The sequence below is a fragment of the Peromyscus eremicus genome, chromosome 4 (assembly GCF_949786415.1).
Source record: "Peromyscus eremicus chromosome 4, PerEre_H2_v1, whole genome shotgun sequence".
Lineage (NCBI taxonomy): Eukaryota > Metazoa > Chordata > Mammalia > Rodentia > Cricetidae > Peromyscus > Peromyscus eremicus.
Window position 1 is genome coordinate 10,141,434 of NC_081419.1, and position 23,326 is coordinate 10,164,759.

At 48.4% G+C, this 23,326-nt stretch overlaps 1 protein-coding gene across 2 annotated transcripts in view; it reads right to left on the reverse strand.

The window, feature by feature from the left end:
• Ttll11 (tubulin tyrosine ligase like 11) overlaps positions 1-22,758 on the reverse strand; it is a 233,067-nt gene extending 210,309 nt beyond the window's left edge. For both annotated transcript variants that reach the window (XM_059260169.1, XM_059260167.1), the window contains exon 1: positions 22,342-22,758. In XM_059260169.1, coding sequence (XP_059116152.1) covers positions 22,342-22,758 — 417 coding nt within the window. The remainder of the gene's footprint in view (positions 1-22,341) is intronic.
• Positions 22,759-23,326: the final 568 nt, after the last annotated feature.

The following is a 23,326-nucleotide window of genomic DNA, read 5'->3' on the forward strand; positions in this document are numbered from 1 at the left end:
TCCCCGAATCTCTGCACATTGTTGGCAGAAGCATAAATCTGTGCATCCATGGTGGAAAACAGTGTGCTGGTCTCCCCAAAATTGAAAAAAGGGTTGGTGAGTAAAGGGGCCAAACATGGCAACTTGAGTTTTATCTGCATGTCCATGTGGAGGAATGGACAAATAAAGTGGGCAGAGCATACAGGAAAGGATACTATTTGGCTAACAGGGGGGAAAGGGCATCAGAATCCCATCCTTTGTGACACTGGGGGAGCTGGAGACAACTGCACAGAAGGACTGCAAGACCTCACGCCCGTGGAGTCCCAAGAGGGACCAGGAGAAGGGAATTGCCCACTCCTAGCAGCTCTCCAGAGTGGGAACAGCAACAAGACACCTGCATCTCTGCCTAGGTCTCTCTGCCTGGCCCAGCCCTCACCCCCTGGTTTCAGTGCCCATCAGAGTCCCTGCTTCAGGCTCCACAGGACTTTCAGAAGTGCATAGCTTACAGCTGGGTAGAGCCCTCCTCCAGGGGACTGGAACAAAGGACCAGGAGGAGAGAGAAGGGAGGAGGAAGAAGCCAAAGTGAACAGAAGCCACAAAAGAGAGACTGAAGAGTGGGCGGGGCCTTCTTGGAGTGGCCGTGGAGAAGAAGAGCTAGAGACACAGACGCAAAGGCTCCTCCTGAGCCACCCAGGGCGGCGGGTTCTGGGAACAAACAACTAAGTTCCCAGCCCAGTGTTGCATTCAAAGGTGTTCTGAAAGGACCACACTTATGTGTATTTTCAACTGAGAGATAAAAAACGTCGAAGTCATACGTACGAGTGGGGAGCCATGTGTTGTCCGCATAATATAAAAATCAGGCTAAACACAGCTTTCACCCAAAACATTTTCTGTTTATGGTGAAATTTTTCAAAATCCTTTCTGTTAGATTCTTGGAACGCCCAGCACACTACTGTTAACTTCAGTCATCACTTTGCCCAGCAACCCTCCAGCCGTCTTGTCCTCTCTAACTGCAACAACACCCATTGGTCAGCACCCCACCCACACTTCCCTCTGTTCTACTCTCAGCTCTGAGATGTTGTTTGGACTCCAAGGGTGTGAGGTCTGGCAGTCCTTCTGTGCAGTTGTCTCCAGCTCCCCCAGTGTCACAAAGGATGGGATTCTGATGCCCTCTCCCCCGTTAGCCAAATAGTATCCTTTCCTGTATGCTCCGCCCACTTTATTTGTCCATTCCTCCACACAGACATGCAGATAAAACTCAAGTTGCCATGTTTGGCCCCTTTACTCACCAACCCTTTTTTCAATTTTGGGGAGACCAGCACACTGTTTTCCACCATGGATGCACAGATTTATGCTTCTGCCAACAATGTGCAGAGATTCGGGGTGGCCTGAATTTGATTGTCCTCTGGAGAAAAATCACGACAAAGAGAAAAATTGGAATTGTTCAGCTATAGGGTGACTAGATTCAAGTTACTACTGGCCACAATCGTGGTTGAAGTGAAAGTGCCCCCTGTGAACTGAGAGGTCACCCAGGCAGGCCCTGGACCTCCATTCAGTCATGTAGGCCATGGAGCCTGAAGGCCTATAGAACTGGGTATTTATGAGGCACCTCTTCCCACAGCTGTGAGAGAGATACTAGAATAGTATTTCTGTTCTGCAGTTAAATCCCCACCTCACTTTCTATCCTCCTACACACCCTACATAAGAATAGGCAGTGGTGGCACACGTCTTTAATCCCAGCACTCAGGAGGCAGAGGCAGGTGGATCTCTATGAGTTTGAGGCCAGCCTGGACTACAGAGTGAGTTCCAGGAAAGGCGCAAAGCTACATAGAGAAACCCTGTCTTGAAAAACCAAAAAGGAACAGTTAGCCACTTTCACCTCTTCCAAGCAAGCTTCAATATGCATAGACTCAAGATCAAGCTTCCTTTATGAATGCACACAGCACCCACAGGGTGGCTCACAACTGTCTGTAGCTCCAGTTCTAGGGGATCTGATGCCTTCTTCTGGCATCTGAAGGCACTGTGTACACATGGTGCATATATATACATATGTGTAAGAAACTCATACACATAAAGTAAAAGTAATCTTTTAAAGAAAACTTAGGGTGAAATATGGCAGTCATGGGCAGGTCTGGTCACTCCAGACCCAGACTGGTTAATAGTCGATAAGAACTGACAAATCCATTTCCCATAGGCAAATAAAACCCCTCTGGAAAAGGAAAACTTTTGTCATATGGGCCAGTACAAGCACTGGGCTGGTCCCCAGATGGGACACAGGCCACTCATCTGTTAAGGACTTTAGGGGAATTTTCAGTATAGCAGCCAGGCAGACCGGGAAGAATGGACTGGGGATATCAGAGTTAGTGTCTGGAGTCATACTTCATCCCTGCTGATGACTACATGGCCAGGCCCCCACCTTCTCACCCTTTACAGCTCAGCCAATGGTTGTGTCCAGAAGTGGTGCCTGTGCTGGCTCCTTAGGATGAGCTGCTTCTTCCCAGGGAAAGCATGTAAGCGATAACTTCCATTTCATGATGTACTTGGGACAATGGCCTGGCTCAGTCAGCAACGACAGCTGGCATTTCCCTGATGACAGACCAGGTAATGAGGCAGTTGCAGTGTGTGTGTGTGTGTGTGTGTGTGTGTGTGTGTGTGTGTGTGTAAGAGAGACCTCAATCGGTGAAGGAAGCCAGTAAGACAAAGCCAGGCCAGGAGGCCTTTCAGTCAGTCTCCCAGCATGCAGTTCTGTAAGCAGCCTTGTTGTAGTGCATACACCATTGTTTTGCACAGCATAGAGCTGGTGTGTACCTGGAACAGCCTCAGAAACTGGGCCAATAAAGTCACTTTAGGAAAAAACCTGTATCATGTTACAAATATGACTAGTAGAAACATCAGAGGATTAAGAATCAGACCAAGACTCCAATCCTAATTAATGTATCCATTGGAGGAGTATTAATCCAGGACCTATCATGTTTTAGCTTCTGGGCTAAATGCTGGCATATAACACAAAATCCCAATCACCGGGCTCAAGGGACATTACAGAGGAGGGGGCAGAAAGAATGTAAGAGCTCACATAAGGAGTGGAATGTTGGGGAATGTGAGATGACTCATCCCTAATAGGCTTGAGGGTCAGCCAGCCCAAACAAGTAAGAAAGATACTTTCTGAGAGCCAACCTGGGTCAGCCCAATGGCCTTAGCAACAGCAGCTGAAACTTGATCTGGAGATGACCTGGACCAAAGAGAGGCAGCCATGTCACACCAGCAGATGCATATTCATCAGACCTCCCCCAGGATAGTGTGGTATATATATACCATATGTTAACCCTGTCACACAAGCCCAAATTGGACAACATGCTTATTTACCTACCTTGGGAAACACCATTGCCCTTGGTGCATTGGAGGGATCCCATCAACCTTCAATGGCAACCCCCTGCTCCCCTATTAACCTGGAGGTGAGGGTATATTTGCATTTTCTCCCAGAATACCACCATGCTGATATATATACACTCCAGACATGTGCATCCAGCAACAGACCAAGAGACTTTGGACAAAGAAGAAGCTTCAGAGGGGTAGTGTATGATTTGCCCTGCTACTGTGGCATTAGTAAAGGTCATGTCATTACTGGTACTCAACCCTAGATATCAAGCAATTGCCTCACCCCCTACAAGGTCGCTAATACATCACCAGAAAGACTTCAATTGGCACAATAAATATGACTAGGGTCCCATTCATGTCCTTGAGACTAAAATTTTGACTAATCCTTCTCTTGTTCAAATATCTTCTGCAACATGTTCACCAACAGAAAGTGGCCACAAAGGCAATCCTACAGGTTTTATTGGCTCTCAGACATCTAGATCAAAGCCCTCCTAGAGAGATAATGCACACATGGCTCACTGAGATACAGAAGGCTACTGCCTAAAGCCAACCACCCGGACAGCTCTCCAGGACTGATGCTCTTCCAGGGCTGGTAGTCAATCATGGATATGAGCTTGTTTGGCAAGCCAATCTAAGACAGGCACAGTTCATTATGCCTAATTCTCCTGAGGTGGGGTCAACAAGGTTAGGGTAATGCACCCTAGCTCCCACTGAGCATGTCCTATAAAATAATAAAAAGGGGTGGATATGTGGGATGACTCATCTCTAACAGGCTTGAGGGCCAGCCGTCCCAAACAAGTAAAAAAGATACTTTCTGAGAGCCAACCTGGGTCTGCCCAATGGCCTTAGCAACAGCAGCTGAAACTTGATCTGGAGATGACCTGGACCAAAGAGAGGCAGCCATGTCACACCAGCAGATGCATATTCATCAGACCTCCCCCCAGGGTGGGGTGGAGGGTATATAAGGCTTGCCTCTTGCTGAATAAACTGAGCTTGTTGTTTTGACATTCTCCTGGAGTCTGTGTCATTGACTCTGCACCTACCTGGCCCCCTCCCCCAAATGGAATAACAGCACAGGACCCTGCCACAGGGGAAGGCTCCAGATATCACAGCAGCTGAGACTATCAGTGCAAGACTGGGTCCACAATCATGGAGCAGTAAGAGGAGCCCCCTCCCTGAGGATTTAAAGACAGCTAATGGTTGCTAGTAAAGGGAGAGACATTTTCAGACGTTCACAGATATTCAGTGCTGTGGCCACTGGGAAAGCATCTCCATGCTCCTGTAAACATCCCTCACCCATGCTGTTGTAAGCATGGTGCACACACACTCACACACATACACACTCACACACATACACACACACACACACACAGGCATGAAAGTAGAAGATGGGCTAATTATAGAGGAAGGGGACAACCAGGATTGGGGGAGGGTAATGGGGTAAAGATGACCAAAGCATATTATATGCATGTATGAAAATGTCATGATGAAGGCCATTGTTGTATAAAATATATGCTAACAAAAACCATTAAAAACTGAACTACTTTTAAGATTGATACACTATCAGCTCTTCTACTGATGTTTCCTGCAAAAATGAATCATTCAGAACACACTGGTACAAATTCTTGCTGGAAAATGGGCCACAAACTGATGAGTTCTCACTATTCACGTAGAGAAAATTACAATTTTAAACATACTCTTGGAGCTGGAGAGACGGATCAGTGGTTAAGAGCACTGACTGCTCTTCCAGAGTTCGCGGATCCATTTCCAGCACCCACATGGTGTCTCACAACCACATGTAACCCTCGTCTAGCCTGAAGCACACCTGTGGGACACAGATATGCACACAGGTGAGACACTGACACACACTGAAAACCACCTTCAAGCACACTGCACACTCTTCCCGGGCTGGAGGTGACTCAGCAGGTAAAAGTGCTTGCCGCCAAGTCTGACAACTCAAGTAACTCAAGTCCATCCCCAGGACCCACTTGGTAAAAGAGAGAACCAACACCTGCAAAGTGTCTCCTGACCTACACACACACACACACACACACACACACACACACACACACACACACACACATGCACACAAATCCTCTAATGCTAATGTTGCTTCTCTGTCACCTCTTTCTTGTGCAAGCTGCCATGTGCACTGGGCAGGACTGCCCATTAATTGGCCCCAGTTTGCCCAGGGCTCTCCCAGTCTTAAGACTCAGAGGACTGTTGGTCACTCTCACGCCAGGGCAGCTTACACTTGTCCAAGTGCCTCTCTTGTAAGCCTGAATTCTGACTGGTCGTCATTCCTCTGGGTAATTCCCAGCTAGGGAAGGAAACACAGTTTTGAATTTGGATCGTAACAGCATCTGCCTGGATTTCACAAAGGCTTAGAGGACGCTTTCATCAGTCAGTGTTCTTATTCTCTTTCTAAAGAATTCCAGGCAGAGATTTCCAAAAGCTACCCTGAAAGCCTTCCTACCATCCATAATCTTTTTAAAGTATTAAGTCCAACCTACAAGCCAATTGTTTTGTTCTCAGCACCAGACTGAATAAAGAAATCTTCAGCATATGCTAGCCACACCAGAACAGAGTGGAAAGACCCCTAGAGGACAGCATTTTGAGGTGTATGTGTGGGGGACACATTATAAAACTTTGAGAAAGCTGCAAAGTTTGTAGACTGTGGGGTTAAGCAGACAGCAGCTGTGAGGCATTGTTTACAATCTAGTCTGCGCAGTGTGATGACAGAGGTCAACAGCAAGGCATCTGCCGTGCATGCAGCGGAGCCTTTGGCGGCGGAGCCTTTGGCTTTCCCCATCACCGCTTCACCTCTCGCCCACTCCCACTGATTGACAACATTCATTCGTTTTACAAATTAAAAAAGAAAAAAAAATGAAGACACTGAGTTCATTCACATTGTACTGTGCCAGAAGCTGGGCACCGAATAAAGGATGTAAGAGGCATGGTTCCTGCTTTCATGGAGCTTGGAGTCTAAACTCTCATAGAAATGTTGATGACTGACTCAGCTAAGGAGGACCGGGGTTCAGAAAAGAGTAGGGAAGAGATAAGGGGGAGATTTCTCAGAACCTTTCTACAGAGAATAAATGGCACAGAGGCCTTGAGCAAAAGATGTTCAGTTACATAACTGAGTTGACACTCTATAGACTGTGGGACTGGGGTTCTGACTGCCGTGCTGACCTGCACTCTAGCATGACCAATTCTGTCTCAAATCCAAAGAGTACACACCACCAGTGGCATTCAGTTCCCAGACATGACACTTAATGTTTCCCAACCTAATCTGATCCTAACAGTCATTTAGGGGGCTCATTAAAAACAAGGAATAAAGATTCCCCGGACTCACCCCTGCTGGGGGACTGGAGTTAACAAGCCCCCAAGTGATTCTTCCATCAGACAAGTTAAGGTCTGTTAAGTCCTGCCTTCAGAAACCTAAAACCCAGTGTCTTAGTTTACCGAACAGCAGCCTCCTGGCCATTTTTAAGAATGGAGTGGAATCATTAAAGTCATGCAGCTTTCTAAAAAAGAAAAGAATGGGAAAAAATAAAATAAGAGCCCTGCAGAGCTCAGCTAGTCAGTCAGGCAAAAGGCTGCTCTCCTGTCCAACCGTTCCCTGGGTTAAGCAATGTCTTCTCAGAACAGAGCCCATTCCCATGCAGAGGGGTCAGGAACACGTTCTTCATGTGGAGTTGCTGTTAATTAGGGAGTTGACAGAGGAACTAAAGCAGCTAGATCATAAGAAACCAGCAGCTTCCATTGGGGAGAGGCCATGGATTGAGAATTGAGGCAGCCTAATATCAAATCCCAGACCTACCTACCACTTACAGAAGAAACATGGACACTCCATGGACCTCTCTGATCCTCATCCTCCCCAGCTGCAAAGGGGCTAATCAGCCCTGCTCTCCATAACTATTCTCAAAACATGAAATAATAGAGGTGGTAGCCTGACAGTTGGGCCCTTAATAGATATTTGCCAACAAATAATGAAACATGTGAATTTATAGTGTAATAAGAAAGAAATGGCACCAATTCAAAATCAACAGTTAATAAAGATATGGGTTTTGTTGTCGTTGTTGTTGTTTTAAGAGAGTGATGCATGTGGAGGCCCTTCCCAGTGAAACAGTGAATGGAATCACAATGGAGCCTCAGGCATGTTTTTACCTGGCGGTACAAGGATGTGATGGTGGCCCTAATGTGCTGAATTTATTCATAAACAACAGATTCTTCTGGGAGCCGTGGGAATTGAACCCGAGTTCTGGAAGGAGAGCAGGCCTCGACTCTGGCAGTGGCTGCTGAAAGCTGGAGAACTGTGGAGAAGCTGGTGGGAGTCTGCAGGCCATGTGACTAGCGTTGCCATGGAACTCAAAATGCTTTTCACGATCCTTTACAAATGACAGGGAACATAAGGAGTTCCCCCCATAGGTGGCAATGGATGGGGAAAGTGCTTGCCGTGAGGGCCTGAGTCTGGATCCCCAGCACCCACATAAAAACAAGTGTGGTTGTGTGTGTCTGTACCCAAGGTTCTGGGGAGGGGGCAGGGTAGAGCTTATACCTAGCCAGCCTAGTCAAATTGATGAGCTAGCTCCAGGTGGCGAGAGACCCTGTCTGAAAAGACAAGGTGGAGAGTCACCAAGGAAGACCTCCACATACATGCACAAGTGCACAAACACATATGTACAAAACACACATGTCCCCATGCACATGCACACATGTGGGACACTGGAAGACACAAATTGCTCCACCAGGCCAGCATTTCTATGGGTATTCAGGAGGAAAGCGGTTACCAGCATGGGCTCTGGGTGGTTGGCTCCCATCCCACCAGCCTCAGCATTTTATTGTTTTATTTCCACATGGTCTGATTGGATTTAACTCTGCGGCTTCTTCCCCAATGAAGAGGAAATTCACAGTGGCATGAGGCCTTTACTGAATAGCGCCAGATACCCAGGGCTGAGGTGAGAGCAGGGCACAAATCTCCCCACTGCACTGGGCCTCCTCCTCTCCGTGTGCAAGGACACTCAGGAAAGAGGGCATCGTGGCCTGGAGGGAACGTGGGAAATGGCCCTTCTGTGGCTGAATGCCTGGAGAAGCCTCTTTTGGACCCCTGATCATCAGAAAGGAGGACAATTGACCCCTGAAAGAGGCATCTCTCCGCACTCCCTAGGCACAGCCTGGGGTGGGACAGCCTGGGGCGGGACAGCCTGGGGCAGGACCGACTGCTTGACTTGGGACCAAGCAAAGACCTGGTGTGAGTTCTGACTTCACCCTCCTCATCCCTGCAGACTAGGGATGATGCCTAACTTGCATGGGGGCTCAATCAAGTGCCCAGTGATGCTATCCCGACTCCACACTGAGGACTGGTAAATCTTGCTCCACAGATGGAGTTCGTCACCACATGTCTCTCTCTGTCCCTAGGGAGAGTTTGCTCTGCTCACCATTTCACCATCCCACCCCTAAATGTACCTCCACAGCACAGCCAGAGGGGCTTTCGCATCTGTTTTTTCAGGCATATGCACATGCCACTTAAGCAGACACATATGCACACACAGAGACCCCCCCTCAGGCAGGTGCACACACATACACACTCCTTAGGCAAGCAGGTGCACACATGCTCAAATACACACGTGCACACACGCACATCTCAGACAGGCACATACATGTACACACACATATTTCGGGCAGGCACACACACACACATACACATAACCCTCAAGCAGGAACACACACACACACACACACACACACACACACACACACACCCCTCAGGCAGGCACACACACACACACACACCCCTCAGGCAGGCATACACACACACACACACATCCCTCAGGCAGGCACACACATACACATACACTCACACTCCTCAGGCGGGCACACACATACACATACACTCACACTCCTCAGGCAGGCACACACATACACACACACTCACACTCAGGCAGGCACACACACACACTCACACCCCTCAGGCAGGCACACACACACACACACACACACACACACACACCCCTCAGGCAGGCACACACATACACACTCACACCCCTCAGGCAGGCACACACATACACACTCACACCCCTCAGGCAGGCACAGGCACGCACACACACACACACACACACACACACACACACACCCCTCAGGCAGGCACACACATACACACTCACACCCCTCAGGCAGGCACACACATACACACTCACACCCCTCAGGCAGGCACAGGCACAGGCACACACACACACACACACACACACACACACCCCTCAGGCAGGCACACACATACACACACACACCCCTCCATCATTACCATTCTTCCAGCAGCTCCCTCAACTCTTGGTCTGAACTTCAGGTGTCTTTGGCTTGGTTCCTGCATATATCTCAGGCCATTGACATAACTCTCCCCTCTCATCCTGTGCTCCAGATGGAGGTAACTGCCTGCAGTGCCCTGCCCCCCCCCCTTCTTACCAAGTCTAAAAGCACAACTAACTACCTCAGCCCTGTCCCCTGACAGCTGGCTCACCCACACCCCAGACTCACTCCGAGGCTCCTCCTAGCCGAAGCCTCTGTTGACCTTGAGCCTGAGCCAGGTACCCTGGCCTTGGCCTCTGCCCTTCCTACTTGTCTCACATGGACCAGGGCTGCCTGAAGGAGAGACCCCATAGGGCCGCTGCTTTGTTTGCCCAAGGCTCAGCGGGATCTGTGGCACAAAGTCAAGCCCAAGGAAATGTTTGAGGAAGAAATGGAAAAATTATTCTGGCCAGTATTTATCAAAATCTGATTCTAGACTATTGCAGGCCTTGTGCAGTGGGGATCCAGTAATAAACAAGAGTAAGTGAGACGGACACAGGCCTTGCACTAGCTGAATTTAAAGCCTGCTGGGAAAGAGAAAATTCAACACGCATAACAATAAAGCTGATGCATGCTGTGGAAGAAGAGCCCAGACAAAGAGCATCTAACCCAGCCAAGTCACTCTCCTTTGGAGGGATTTAACCGACACCTGATGATGGAAGGTGTGGGCAGGAGGGAAGAGCAGTGCTCTACAAATAGCAACACACCACTCATCTGGACCTGAAAACAGCTGAAGCCTCCGGTTTTCACATGAGTCTTTGCCGGATACCGTCAGGCTGACCTGTGTCGCCTCCTGACTCTTGCCATATTTCATTCTTCAAATAGAGCTTGGCACCACACACGGGGCTTGCCAGCCCACAGGGCTCCTCTGGTCATGTTGTTTCTGTGCAGGCTTTTTGTTAGCATCTGGATTTTTTGTTTTATTTAGGGTAAGGGCTCTCCTTAGTTGCCTAGGCTGATCTTAAACCCACTCAGCTGATCTTCCTGCTTCGACATCCAAAACAGTTGGGACTATGGGCTCTGGCCTACAGGCCGGCTTAGAATGTTTCAATTCTATTTTTAACTCTGCAGAGCATGGCGTATGAGCACTAGCTATTACATAGTATTGGCAAGCTGTCATAGCAAAATGATTTGTTGGTTCAAACTAACACCAAGAAACATTCCATCTTATTAAACAAACAAGATTATTTTCTATTTGGGTGACTCGATATTTATAACGAGGCTTTTCTGGCAGATGGCAATCAAGTATCTTATTTTAACAAGCTAACGTGACAAGTTGACAAGCAGAAGATGATACTGCTTCAACAGCAGCCTGTGTTTCCAAACAGAGGTTGCTTTTGCAGGTGAGCAACAGCTCGGGACTACACTGAAAATTGTTCAAAACCCCTCGTTAGAATCAGTGCAGTGGTTAAATTTGAGAATTGCAACTCAGTCACCTTATGTTCACATCTGAATCCAAGTTCAAATCAACAAATACTCCATTATGATACAACAGAATATTATTTAACAACCAGCATTAACTTATTAATAATCTACTACTCTAACAAATTTGTCAATAGTAGGATAAGTAGTATATTGACTAGTAATTTTTTCCTAGAAGAGAAGCTCCCTCCTAGTTCCCACAAAGGGCAGTGTCTTAAGACAACTGTGGTCTTGGAAAGAGCAGTATCTCACTGGGGCCTTGGAGAACAATCCATATTTGCTGAGTGATAATGAAGACCTCCCAGGCCCAAGGATTTAAAGCTGCCTCTATACGCTTTATTTCACTTCACTTTCTAGAAATGCTCTGCTCACTCTAACGGAACACTATTGGATAAACACTTACAGCAGCAGTCCTCAGTGGCCATCCGAGGCTTATTAAACTGTCACACACCAGGGACCGTTTGCTTCTCCCTTTGATCCCCAGACACAGGGCACTTTTTTCAACAAGAACGACATAGAAGTAGGGAGTTTTCTGAGCAGTAACAACCATTAGAGGAACAGCTTTGCAATGTGCCAAGAGACTGGTAAAGTTTAGTTGTTCCTGAGAAAATGTCATAAAAATCCAGGAAGACAGTAAGGCTTTGTGTGAGCATTCTCAGACAGCTTGGGCCCCTCGATCAAAGGGACAAACGCCCAAACTAAAGGAAACTGTGATCATAGAAGAGGAGCCTTGCCAGACCCACGGCTTCTGGGGCTCTCAAGCAGCTGGATCTGTATTTCTGGCCTGAGCTTTGCTGTGCCAGAGATGGGCTTGAGCACACCATCTGGGGTCTCTCTCTCTATGTCATCCCCCTTTAAAGAAAATTGTCATTCTGAAGGTAGTCCAAGCAGCATCCACGAGTGATGTCACAGCTGGAGCCCACTGTCACCAAATGCTTCTCTGTGCCAGGCATCAGCAGATGAAGAGGATGAGTTCCCTGCCACAGAACTTCTAACAGTCCAGGGAAACAGTCACAGTTGGTATGCTCCCCATCCATCATAACTTGACTTTGAGGTCTGCAGTAGCACCTTAACCTACCTCTCTGCCTGCAGTCTCCCCTGCAATCCAGTCTCCACAGGTATCAGAGGCATCTGAGTAATTGTCTTCCTGTGCAAGTAGGCAATGGCCCAGCCTTAGAGTGTGCTCCTGCTTCTAAATGCTGGCTGGTAAGGGAAGAATCAGATCAGAAACTCTCCTAGAGGTCAGGCCCCCCTAAGAGGCCACATCTTCAGTAGATGAACTAGAAGAAAACCTGCTTTGTTATGGCCATGGTGAAAGCAAGGAAAACCCAGAGGGAAAGTTGTCCTCAGGATACCTATCGTAACACCTCCTGGAAGAGTTGGGAGACCAAATCCACACTATGTCTAGAGTCTAAAAAGTACAACACACACCGGGCGGTGGTGGTGCACGCCTTTTAATCCCAGCACTTGGGAGGCAGAGCCAGGCGGATCTCTGTGAGTTCGAGGCCAGCCTGGTCTACAGAGAGAGATCCAGGACAGCCAAAGCCACATAGAGAAACCCTGTCTCGGAAAAAAAAAAAAAAGTACAACACACATACACATACATGCACACATGCACACACACACACACACACACACACACACACACACACACACACACTGTTAGCAGTTCTGGTTGGTAGATGCTTCTGCAGCAGCCACACAAAATGAAGATCCTCACTTTAGACCCACAGCTCAGAGAACGGCTAGAGACCTAGTTCCAAGCACACAAGTGTACCATCAAACAAGGCTTGGGACCTCAATCAAAACCCAAAACAGAAGATAGGAAAGAGAGACTGGATGAGAGAAAATATTGCAAGAGAAAATGGGTGAGAACTTTCTAGAATCAATAGGATACCAAACCTTAGAAAGCGGACACCTCACCGCAAAATCCTCAGCAGAGTAAAGGGGACCCCCTCCTGGGAGTGCTTCAGTGACTTGCAAGACATCTGAAACAAACAGAAAACTTTTAAAGTCTCCAAGGGAAAGCATGCCTGGCCACAAAAGGAACAAGACTACCAACTATCCCCAACAGCAAGAGTATGAGAAAACAGCACAATGTTGTCAGAGGGGCGGAGGTCAGGTAACTAACAAGACAGAACCAGAGCCGTAGTAAACTGTATGCCTCAACACTATCCACAACCACAACACTATCCCTCAAGAATGAGGAAAAAAATAAGGTAATTTTTGGCTAAATAAAACCTGGTGGAATTTATTCTAAATAGCACATCATTAAATTAACTGCTACAGGATTACATCCGAGGGAACATTGTGAGCCTGAGTAATAAAGTAAAATAATCAAAGAAAAGGGCAAATGTGGGTAAATCCAAAAGACACCAAGGCTATATAAAATAATATCTAACCTTTTAAATTGAAGGAAGGATTAAATAACAAAAATATTAGTACAAAAGCATGTAAGAATATAGGACTAAATGAAAGTTCCCCCTAAGGTCATTATGTTGGTAAGAGAGTAACAGGACAAGCAAGATGGCTCAGCAGTTAATGGCGCTTGTTGCCAAGCTTGAGATCATGAGTTCGATCCCCAGGACCAAACAGTAGGAGAGAACAGACTCCTACTAGTTGGCCTCTGACTTCCACATGTGCATCATAGCATGTGCATAGCCACACTCATAAATATAAGTAATAATAACAAATAAATGGGTTGGAGAGATGGCTCAGCAGGTTAAAAGCACATACTGATGTATCAGAGTACCAGAGCTCTGCTCCAATACCACATTAGACATCTCAAAATTGCCTCTAACTCCAGCTCCAGGACTCAACATCTTCTTCTAACTTTGGTGGGCACTATACTTACATGCACAAACCCACACATAAATACACACCCATAACTAAAATAGTAACAATACTTAGCCTACTGCCTGGTTAGTGAGGTGATGGATCTTAGAGAACAATTCCTCCACTTTACTAGACAAGCATAATTCTTTTGTTTGTTTTTTGTTTTATTTTTCGAGACAGGGTTTTTCAGTGTAACAGCTCTGGCTGTCCTAGAATTGTGTAGACCAGGCTAGCCTCGAACTCACAGAGATCTACCCACCTCTGCCTCCCAAGTGCTAGGATTAAAGGCATGCACCACTACTACCTGTTGGACTAGCATAATTCTCAACTGTATTCTAAAGCTTACCCTTACACCCACAGATAAATGTCACCCCTCATCAAAGAAGCATCTCTTTACAGAAAATGGAGACCATTATAGAAAAACCACAATTGGTCATAACGCAGAATCAATGGACCAGAGGGAACACAGCCTCTATTAGATACACCTACAACACAACTTCTGCCCCTACGACTCAGGGAACACAGCAGAAGGGAGCAGGCAGAATGACTATAAGGGAAGAGGACCAGGAAGTCTGTGAAACTGTGCCTCCTAGAAATGACAGGGAAGCTGCATTCATGATACCTCAACAATATGACTTAAGCAACGACACCATCAACACACACACTGACACAGAGAGGGAAGTCTCACAGGGCTCCACCCCTAGGCAAAGAATTACACGCAACTAATGGCTGCTGAGAGAGGGAGCATCAGCCTCTGCCAGGGACGAGCCCTGAACTGGTTAACCAATACAAAGTGGTCAGCCCTGAAACCATACACACAAGCAACACAAATGACTCAGTAGGTTACACTGATGAGTTTATGCATATATATGTAACAGTAATAATCAGAAAGAGGCCATCAGTTTGAGAGGGAGCAGGGAGGGGACATGGGAGAGGTTGGAAGGAGGGGACATGGAAGGGGTTGGAGTCAGGGAAGGAGGTAAGTGATGTAATTGCATTTAAATTTAAAACAATAAATAAATAAAAATTTAAAAATAGTAAAACTAAATCTTTTAAAAATTAGAAAGAGTATCATGATTCTAACTTTAAACTATATGAAATTACATGCATGTCAAATATTCTAGCATAAATTTTTAGAAGAATAAAAGTAGGAAGTGTAACTAACTCCCAGGTTAGTACAGCAAGAAAATGGGGAAAGGAAAAAGTAACAAAAGACAGGAAGTCCACAATTGCAGGGGTAATATTGGCATAACTCCAATAAATGAATAAATCAGACACAAAAGTAAAGCCATAAAATTCATACACTACAATTCCCATGAATCAAATGTCATGTATGAAGTACCACATTCGATAACTACAGAACAGGCATTTCAGGGTTCCATGGAGTATTCCTAAGTCACTGTCTTCATTGCTCTTCTACCACTGTGAATACACTGAGGAACTCTACCCAGGACAGACAGCACAGCGTGGGGGACAAACATGTTCCTCCAGTGTCCTCAGGACGGTGGGCTTTTGTTCCCATGACAGAAGCAGCGGGGAGCCTGCTGGGATTCAGTCCCGAACATCTCTAGGTGGCGGCAGGCGGCTCACAATGACCAGGGGAGAGCATGCACCACACAGGTAGCTGAGGACACAAGGCACAGCGCCAGCACAGAGATGCTCCTTGGGCCTCCAGGGACAGATCCACAGCCAGTGTTCTCTCCAGTCCCCAAAGTGGCCTTTGGGGCAAGGTCTTGGAGCAGTCACAAGGAAGGGGAGGTTCAAAATGAACTAAAGAGACAGCAAGCTTATGCAGCTGTCTACATCATCAACACCTGTTTGAAAAGGTAATTAAGATGTCAGAAATTGCCGGACAGTGGTGGCACATGCTTTTAATCCCAGCACTTGGGAGGCAGAGGGAGGCAAGCTGATCTCTGTGTGTTCAAGATCAGCCTGGTCTACAGAGTGAGTTCCAGGACAGCCAGGGCTGTTACAAAGAGAAACCCTACCTTGAGAAAACAAAAAACAAACAAACAAACAAACAAAAAAAGATGTCAGAAATTCTTTAGCCAGAAAGCTAAACCCACCCAGGTGTTCAAAGTCCCAGGTGCTTGAGACTGTGACAATCTTCACAACTATGCTCATTTTTGGAGATGAGGAACCTTGTCAGAGAGGTGAAGCAGCTTGTCCAGGCCACAGAGCCATGTGACAGAAACAACATTTAAATCCATGTCTTTGTTTTTCCCAGACTCCTTTCAAGGTCTGAAAGGAGGGAGCAAAGGAAACAACCCAAGAAAGGCACGCTTCTTCCAGTTCACGTAGCATGCCCTTCATTCTCCCCAGTGAAGCCACTTGCTTGTTTGTGAACCCAAAGACAAGGTGCAGAGATGCTGCCGTAAGCCCCTGGGCTCCATCACCAGCACTGCAAACAGCTGCCACTACCCCTACCCCCAATCTGCTGCTATCTGCCATATCCCTAGAGCCTATAGAGAAAAGGTACCTGTGGGTCGCAAATATCTGTGAAACAATGAATGGCCATTTGTGCTTGGGATAACCTCAATCGGCAGACTGAAAGTATAATGTTTTTCTTCTAGTTAATGAAATAGATCAAACAACCAGCACAAATACAGACCAGTGTCTTCATTGCCCAGTAGAGGGAAAAAGAATGAATTGAAAACCACAGTGTGTCCAACATTGGTTCAAGGCGATGCCCGCACCTTCTTTCATGCCTCTCACAGACACTTGGTGGGGCAAGTGTCATCGCAGTGAAAGAGCTGAGGTGCAGGAGAGTAACTGGAGTGCACTCTCCAAGCAGCTAATGGCGAGGATTTTAACCCTCGGCCACCTGGTCCTTTCTCTTACAGCAGTCAGTTGAAAGTGGCCAATTACTTTTAATATGCTCTTCTTCAGGAATAGATTTCAAAGGGAAACAAAATGTATGTGTGGATTTTTGCATTCAGCATCAGCTGACAGAAAGCCAGGATCCAAAACTACTGGCAAATAAAGGGATGATGCAGTGTGTGTTCTGTACCTTAGAAAACAGCCCCAGAAAACACCACACCTGCTAAAAAAAATTAATCTGCAGTAGTTACAGGCCCTGAACATGAACCCTGGAATTGACTGTCTTGAAGGGGCTGTTTAAGAGGTTAGTCTGGATGCTGAAGCTATTCCACATATTGTTCAAATACCAGCAGCAATGAATTGTGATTTTTATGTGATGACAAGTTTAACTAGCAAAGGGGAAATTCTGGTGGATTAGACGTTAAAATAACATGTCTGCTGAAGGAGAACATTTGATGGAGTGGGGTATAAACTGTTCTCAAGCATAATGCTCTTTTCAAAAATACGACATAAATTGCACTATCATTGAAACTCGAAAGGGGGGGGAAGCACCCTGATTTTCACTTTGTATTATGCCTTTTTCCAGAAGGAATCAGAGAAAGGCAAATCACAGGCTAGTATTCCACAGAGGCGCCATCAGACAGCCCAGCGTCACCTCTGTGCCTTGGAAGGAGTGGGTGCTGAGTGTTATCTGCCAGGCAGGGTGTGTTTCAGCGTGTTCTATTTTAAGCACTGTTTGTAATACTGCTTTCTTGGCTCTGAGTGACTTTGCTGCCATTTGGGAGTTACGGGTTGGGTGGGGAAAAGGAAGGATCAGAAGTGGAGAATTATAAAACACACAAAAGGAGCTTTGGAACACTACTGAGAGCTGTTTAAAGCTGCCTCTCTTGCTCAGATGCTGCGCCTGCCTCACTTTCTCCAACCATTATCTGGGATAATGGTGGTGGGTGATGGTCTAGTCCTGGCAGGATGACTTTTAACAAAGGTTAGCAAAAAAGATGGTTTAAGAATGTACACCGGTGACAAATTCTAGTCCTGGATGGCTCAGCCACTTGTCACCTATGTAGCTTTGGGCTAACCCTGTACCAATCTCTCTCAAACCTCGTTTTTCTCATCTCTAAACAGGGAATGATGTTAGCATCTGCCTGAGACTAGTGTGAGGCAGAAACAAAAGACCCATAGGAAGTGCTTCATCCACTTGCTTTTAAATGTTTTACAACGGTTATTCATTTAAATTGTTTTGTTATTCTGTGTGTATGAGTGTTTTGCCTCCATGTACATCTGGGTACCACATGAGCTAGTGCCCATGAAAGCCAACAGAGGGCACAAGATCCCTGGGAATTGGAGTTGCAAACAGCTGTGATTCACCATGTGGATGCTGGGAAGCAAACCCAGGTCCTCTGCTGAGCCATCACTCCAAGTGAGTGTGTGTGTGTGTGTGTGTGTGTGTGTGTGTGTGTGTGTGTGTGTGTGTATGTGTGTGTGTACATGTGGGCATGCCAGGGTGTTTGTGTGGAAGGCAGAGGACAACCTAAAGGGGTCAATAGTCAGTTCTCATCTTCCACTATGTGGGTCCCAGGAATCAAACTCCAGGTCACCCAGCCTGGAGGCAAACACCTCTAACCACTGAGCCATTATGCCAGCACCCTGATCCACTCTAAAAAAAGCAAAAACCACATTTATTAATTTATTTATTATTTTTATGTGTGGGGGTGTTTTGCCTGCATGTATGTCTGCACACCATGGTCATGAAGTGCTGACAGGGGCCAGAAAAAGGCATCAGATCTACTGGAACTGGAGTTACAGTTGTGAGTGCTGTATATGGGTGCTGGGAACTGAACCTGGGTCCTCTGGAAGAACAGCCAGTGCTCTAAACCACTGAGCCATCTCTCCAGCTCTTTAATCCACTTTTAATGAGCACAAAGAACTCGGTACCATACCTAGCACATACACCTAATAAATAGCAGCTCCCCCCACACAAATGGTAAGACCATGTAGTAGTGTGCATGTGCAGAAGACACACTGGAGTGTCTGCGACAGCTCTCAGGACAGGGGCTACGCAAGCCATTGCCAACAAATGCGCTACTATCAAATCTCTCAGAGCTCCCATGCATGTTACCTGGTGCCCGTGGCATCATGGCACCCATACACAACTGACATCTTCAAGGAAGGCAGTTCACACACTTGAGGCATCTATTCTCTGTGATGTCTTTTCTCCAAGGCCTCCTTTAATGAAGATGGCAAGTTAAAAAACAAACAAACAAAAAGAAGCTTGTAGGAGATGGGAAGAGTACAGAGCCTTTAAATGTGAGCCAGGAACCATCCTACTTGGTCAGTGGTGATTTGGGGACACGTGACTTTGCTAGCTGAGAATAGCTTTATTGACATCTACAAATTTACAGAGCTACCATCTGTGAATTTGCTCTTGCAGAACCAAATTGAACATGTGGATACAGGTGAATTAGACCTGTCCAGAACTGAAAACTGAACCATCCGAGTTAGCACGAGGCACAGTGGGCAAGGGAAGCTGCAGGGCAGTGCAAACAGGAATGTGTGCTTCTTGGCATGGCCTGCAGTTGGCTCTCTGAGCTGGTCCCCACAGGCTCTCTAAGCATGTCACTCCTATACCTGAAACCTGCTCCTGACTCCCTGCCTTGAGCCCACTGTGTGGGATTTCCTTTGCCCACTCAGACTGTGATCATCTGTTTTGCAGCTCAGTGCCTCTTCAGTGAGAGATCTTGCAAAACAAGGAGCCTAGTTTATTCATATCCATGGCTGCAGTCTGCAGATGAGCTGGGAACTGAAGCCTGCTTACCTCAAATGCTAGCTCTGCGCCTAACACACTATATGACCCAGTGTAAGTCAGCATTTTTGTACTTCAGTTTTCCCATCTATAAAATGGGTACAATACTGCACTTACTGTAGTGAGTGACTAGGAAGTTTAAATACTTGTCTGGTATACTGTAAGAGCTGCATAAGCATTCATTATTGTGGACTCATGGTGGTTTTTAGATATGTGTGGAATTAAAAAGGGAAGGGGAAGTATTCCCAGTAGTAGAGCACATTTCTGGATTCACGGGCTAGCTCAGGGCCCCTATGAAGTGGGCTACGGTGGGAAGGGGCTTACTACACACCTGCAAAGAAGGTTTTTTTTTTTTGTGTGTGTGTGTGTGTGTGTGTGTGTGTGTGTGTGTGTGTGTGAGAGAGAGAGAGAGAGAGAGAGAGAGAGAGAGAGAGAGAGAGAGAGAGACTGAATTATGTTCAAATATGCTAGAATGAGCATCTTTACCCACATGCCAACATATTTTACAAGTGTCAGAAGGCAGGCCTGGGATGGAGGGGCAGTCAAAGTAGGGACCTAGAAAGTGCCCACTCTGCTGGACTCACTGGTGTGAAGGGTTTAACGCTGTCATCCTGTGGTACAGTGGGAGACTGGGAGCCTGGATTTGCTCTACCTACCCTCATTGTTCACATGAGCAAACTGAGGCCTGAAGAACTTCACTGGATTGCCCAAAGTAGTACAGCTGATTGCCTGAAGAGCCTTGGACTCCTGCAGAGGCTTACAAGGCTTCTTTTCAAGAACAGGCCCAGGTTCCGTCACACGGTCTGACTCCAGCTCACTTCTGCTGCCTTCTCTCTCGCCATCTGACTCCCACTCTGTGATCCAGCCAAACAGTGCTGCCTACAAAGCACTGAGTTCGCCTCTGCCAGGCCCACACGGCTCCCTCCTCCAGAGACCCAGAGTCCAACCACTAAATAACTTGGCCCCACTGTCAACACTCAAGACTCATTTGGGCTTCTCTCCTCCCAGGAAGCAGAGCTGGAGCTGGCCTCCTCTGCATCCCACAGCACACAGAAACACACATCACATAATGTGTTTATATAGTCAACAAACATTTATTGATCAACTTCCATATGTCAGACACCCGCCCGAGTACAGCAGTAACAAAACAGAACGCCTGCCCTTGAAGAGCTTACATTCTGGTGAACAAGACAAGCAACCAGCAAACAGAACACAGTGTCAGGGAGAGGTTCATGCTACCAAATGACAGCAAGGGCTGGAGACGGCAAGATGGAGATGGGAGCATCGTCTGGGAGACCTCTCTCAGGATGTGGCATCTGATCAGAGGTCTCAAGAGGCCACAGAGTAAGCCATGGGAATAGCTGGGAAAGGAATTGGGCGGCAGTGGTGGCGGGTGGCGGCAGCGGCGGCAGCAGCAGCAGCAGCAGCAGCAGTGTTCCTATGAATGCTGGACTACTTACTGCATTTCATTCCCTACTGAACTACAAACGCCTGAAGGCAAGGGCACATCTTAAGTGTAACTGCCTGGGCCCAGCATAGTACTTGGTTATCACCACAAAATAAGTGAATGAACCTGTGCTGGGTTGGCTGAGCTGTCCTTAGGCCCAGTGAACAAGATCAAGCCTGCTTCCTGTCCCTTCTCTGGACAGTTGAACACAGGCCCTGGCTGGCTAGACTGAGTCCTTAGCCAGTGTCTACCCCTGGACTTTCTTCACTAGGACTGCACACTGACAAGGTTGTCTTTTGGCCCTCCTCTCTTTGGGCTGGACATGGGGCTTTATCTACCTAGACACTGTAGAACTGAGTCTTTCCAATCCTTCCCCAGTATCCAGGGTGTGAAAGTCAAGACTGAGGGGCCCTAACACCTGGTAGTTCTCCAGCAGCTAGCCCCCACCCCTCACCCCACGCCCCCTTCTTCGTTTCCCTCCAACCAAACTCTTTACCAATGGGACATCAACATTCTGACCACAGCGAACTCTCCTGCGGTCACCTCTCCAGTTTCCAAAGTCATTAAACCACATCTACCATAGCCCCGGCACAGGCTCAGCACCTGTCCTGGTGCTCTCTGTGGCAGCACCTGGAATCTTTAGCAGACCATTCCCAAAAGCTCGCCAATAGCTTCCATGCTGTAAACAAAGTCAACTGGCCTTTATTTACTTGGCTGATGGCAACAGAAACCTCTCGGATTCGTTGGTGTTTTGCCCCACACCCTAAAGGGACAGAAACGAATTCAAGGGTGAGTGATTCATCTCCCACTCGCGCTTTCACCCCCCACTTACTGACACCTGCTCCATGCCCTGAATCATACAGCAGTGTCCGCGGTGGTGTCTGCGGTGGTGGAAGGGAGAGGGATAAAAAAAGTAGGTTGTCACTGAAGACTTGCGCGATCACTAGGCAGTAAGCCCCCTGATGGTAACTAACCGGCTTCACTTTACAGAGGTTAACAGAAGAAAAGCAGCTTGCTCAAGGGCGCACAGCTAAGTAGCTAGCAGGGTGTAGTGAGGCGCTGTCGAGTACCAACCTGGCCCAAGAGTGGAACTCTAAGCACTAAAGTTTACAAAACTTTAAATAGAACTCAAATGAAGAAAATGAAAGCCAGTAGCGGAGAAGACACACGTAGAACCCGGGAGGCCAGAGCTACAGACATCAGAAGCTGTCGGGGAGCCAGGGCACGGAGGGGCTGAGCTGACCCGGGGAGGCGGCTCGGGGGCCAGGCCCGGCAGGACGACCCCCCTGTGCCCGCGCGGCGGGCCGGGCCTCACCTCCTTCCACCTGAGCTGGCGAAGGCTGATCTTCAGCGCGTCCAGGGAGGTGCGAGCCTTGGAGCTGTCCACGGTGACCGGCCGCAGCGAGCCCGAGCCGCGCCGGCAGCCGCGGCCCCGGCCCCGGGCCTTGGCGAGCTGGCACAGGGCCCGCGCCGCCGGCCGTGGCGGGGCCAGGGGCAGCGCGGGCGGCAGGCGCCGGGGGACGCGGGCATCGCCCTCCTCGGCCGCGCGGGGCCGCGCCGGGGTCTGGAGCGCGGCCTTGGGCTGCTCCTCGCGCGCCGGGCGCTCGGGCTCCCCGGCCGCGCCCGCGTCCACGGCCGGCGGCTCGTCCGCCTCCGCCGCCGGCGCCCTGCCCGCCGCCGCGTCCGCCGCCCAGCTGGCCGCCAGCTCCCGCTCGGGGCTGCTGCGCCACATGGCGCTCAGGGTCGGTGCCGGCGCCACAGCCACCGCCGCCGCCGCCGCTCCGCCGCGCCGGCCCGCGACCGAACCGCCGCCGCCGCCGCCGCCACGCGCTCCCCGCCCGAGCCCGTTGCCATGATCGCTCAGGCTCCGGTTGACAGGGATAGTCGCCGCCTCGGGACGGGGCCCGGAAAGGGACAATCGCCTGCCGGGGCACCGCGACCTCACAAGCGAGCGCGCCCACGTGACCGGGCCTGTCACAGAGGCGGCGGCGGCCATCTTGGAAGAGGGCAGCGAGCCGCCAAGGCCCCAACACCCACGGACGCCGCTGAGCGCTCAGAAGGGGGCCGGGAGTGGCTGACAGTGAGGCTGAGGGTAAAAGGTGTCGAGCTCCTTCCTGTCCTGCTCCCGAACCTGGAAGGGGAAGGACTTGTGAGGAGCGATATCTTTTGCAAACACGAGACTCAGTTTCCCCAGCCCTACACACACTGGGGTAACTCCAAGCCCACATCCACCCACTTTTCTGCGAGAGGCAGACTGAGGCACAAGACCACCTTTATTGGTTTTCAGGTTTCTCCCACGA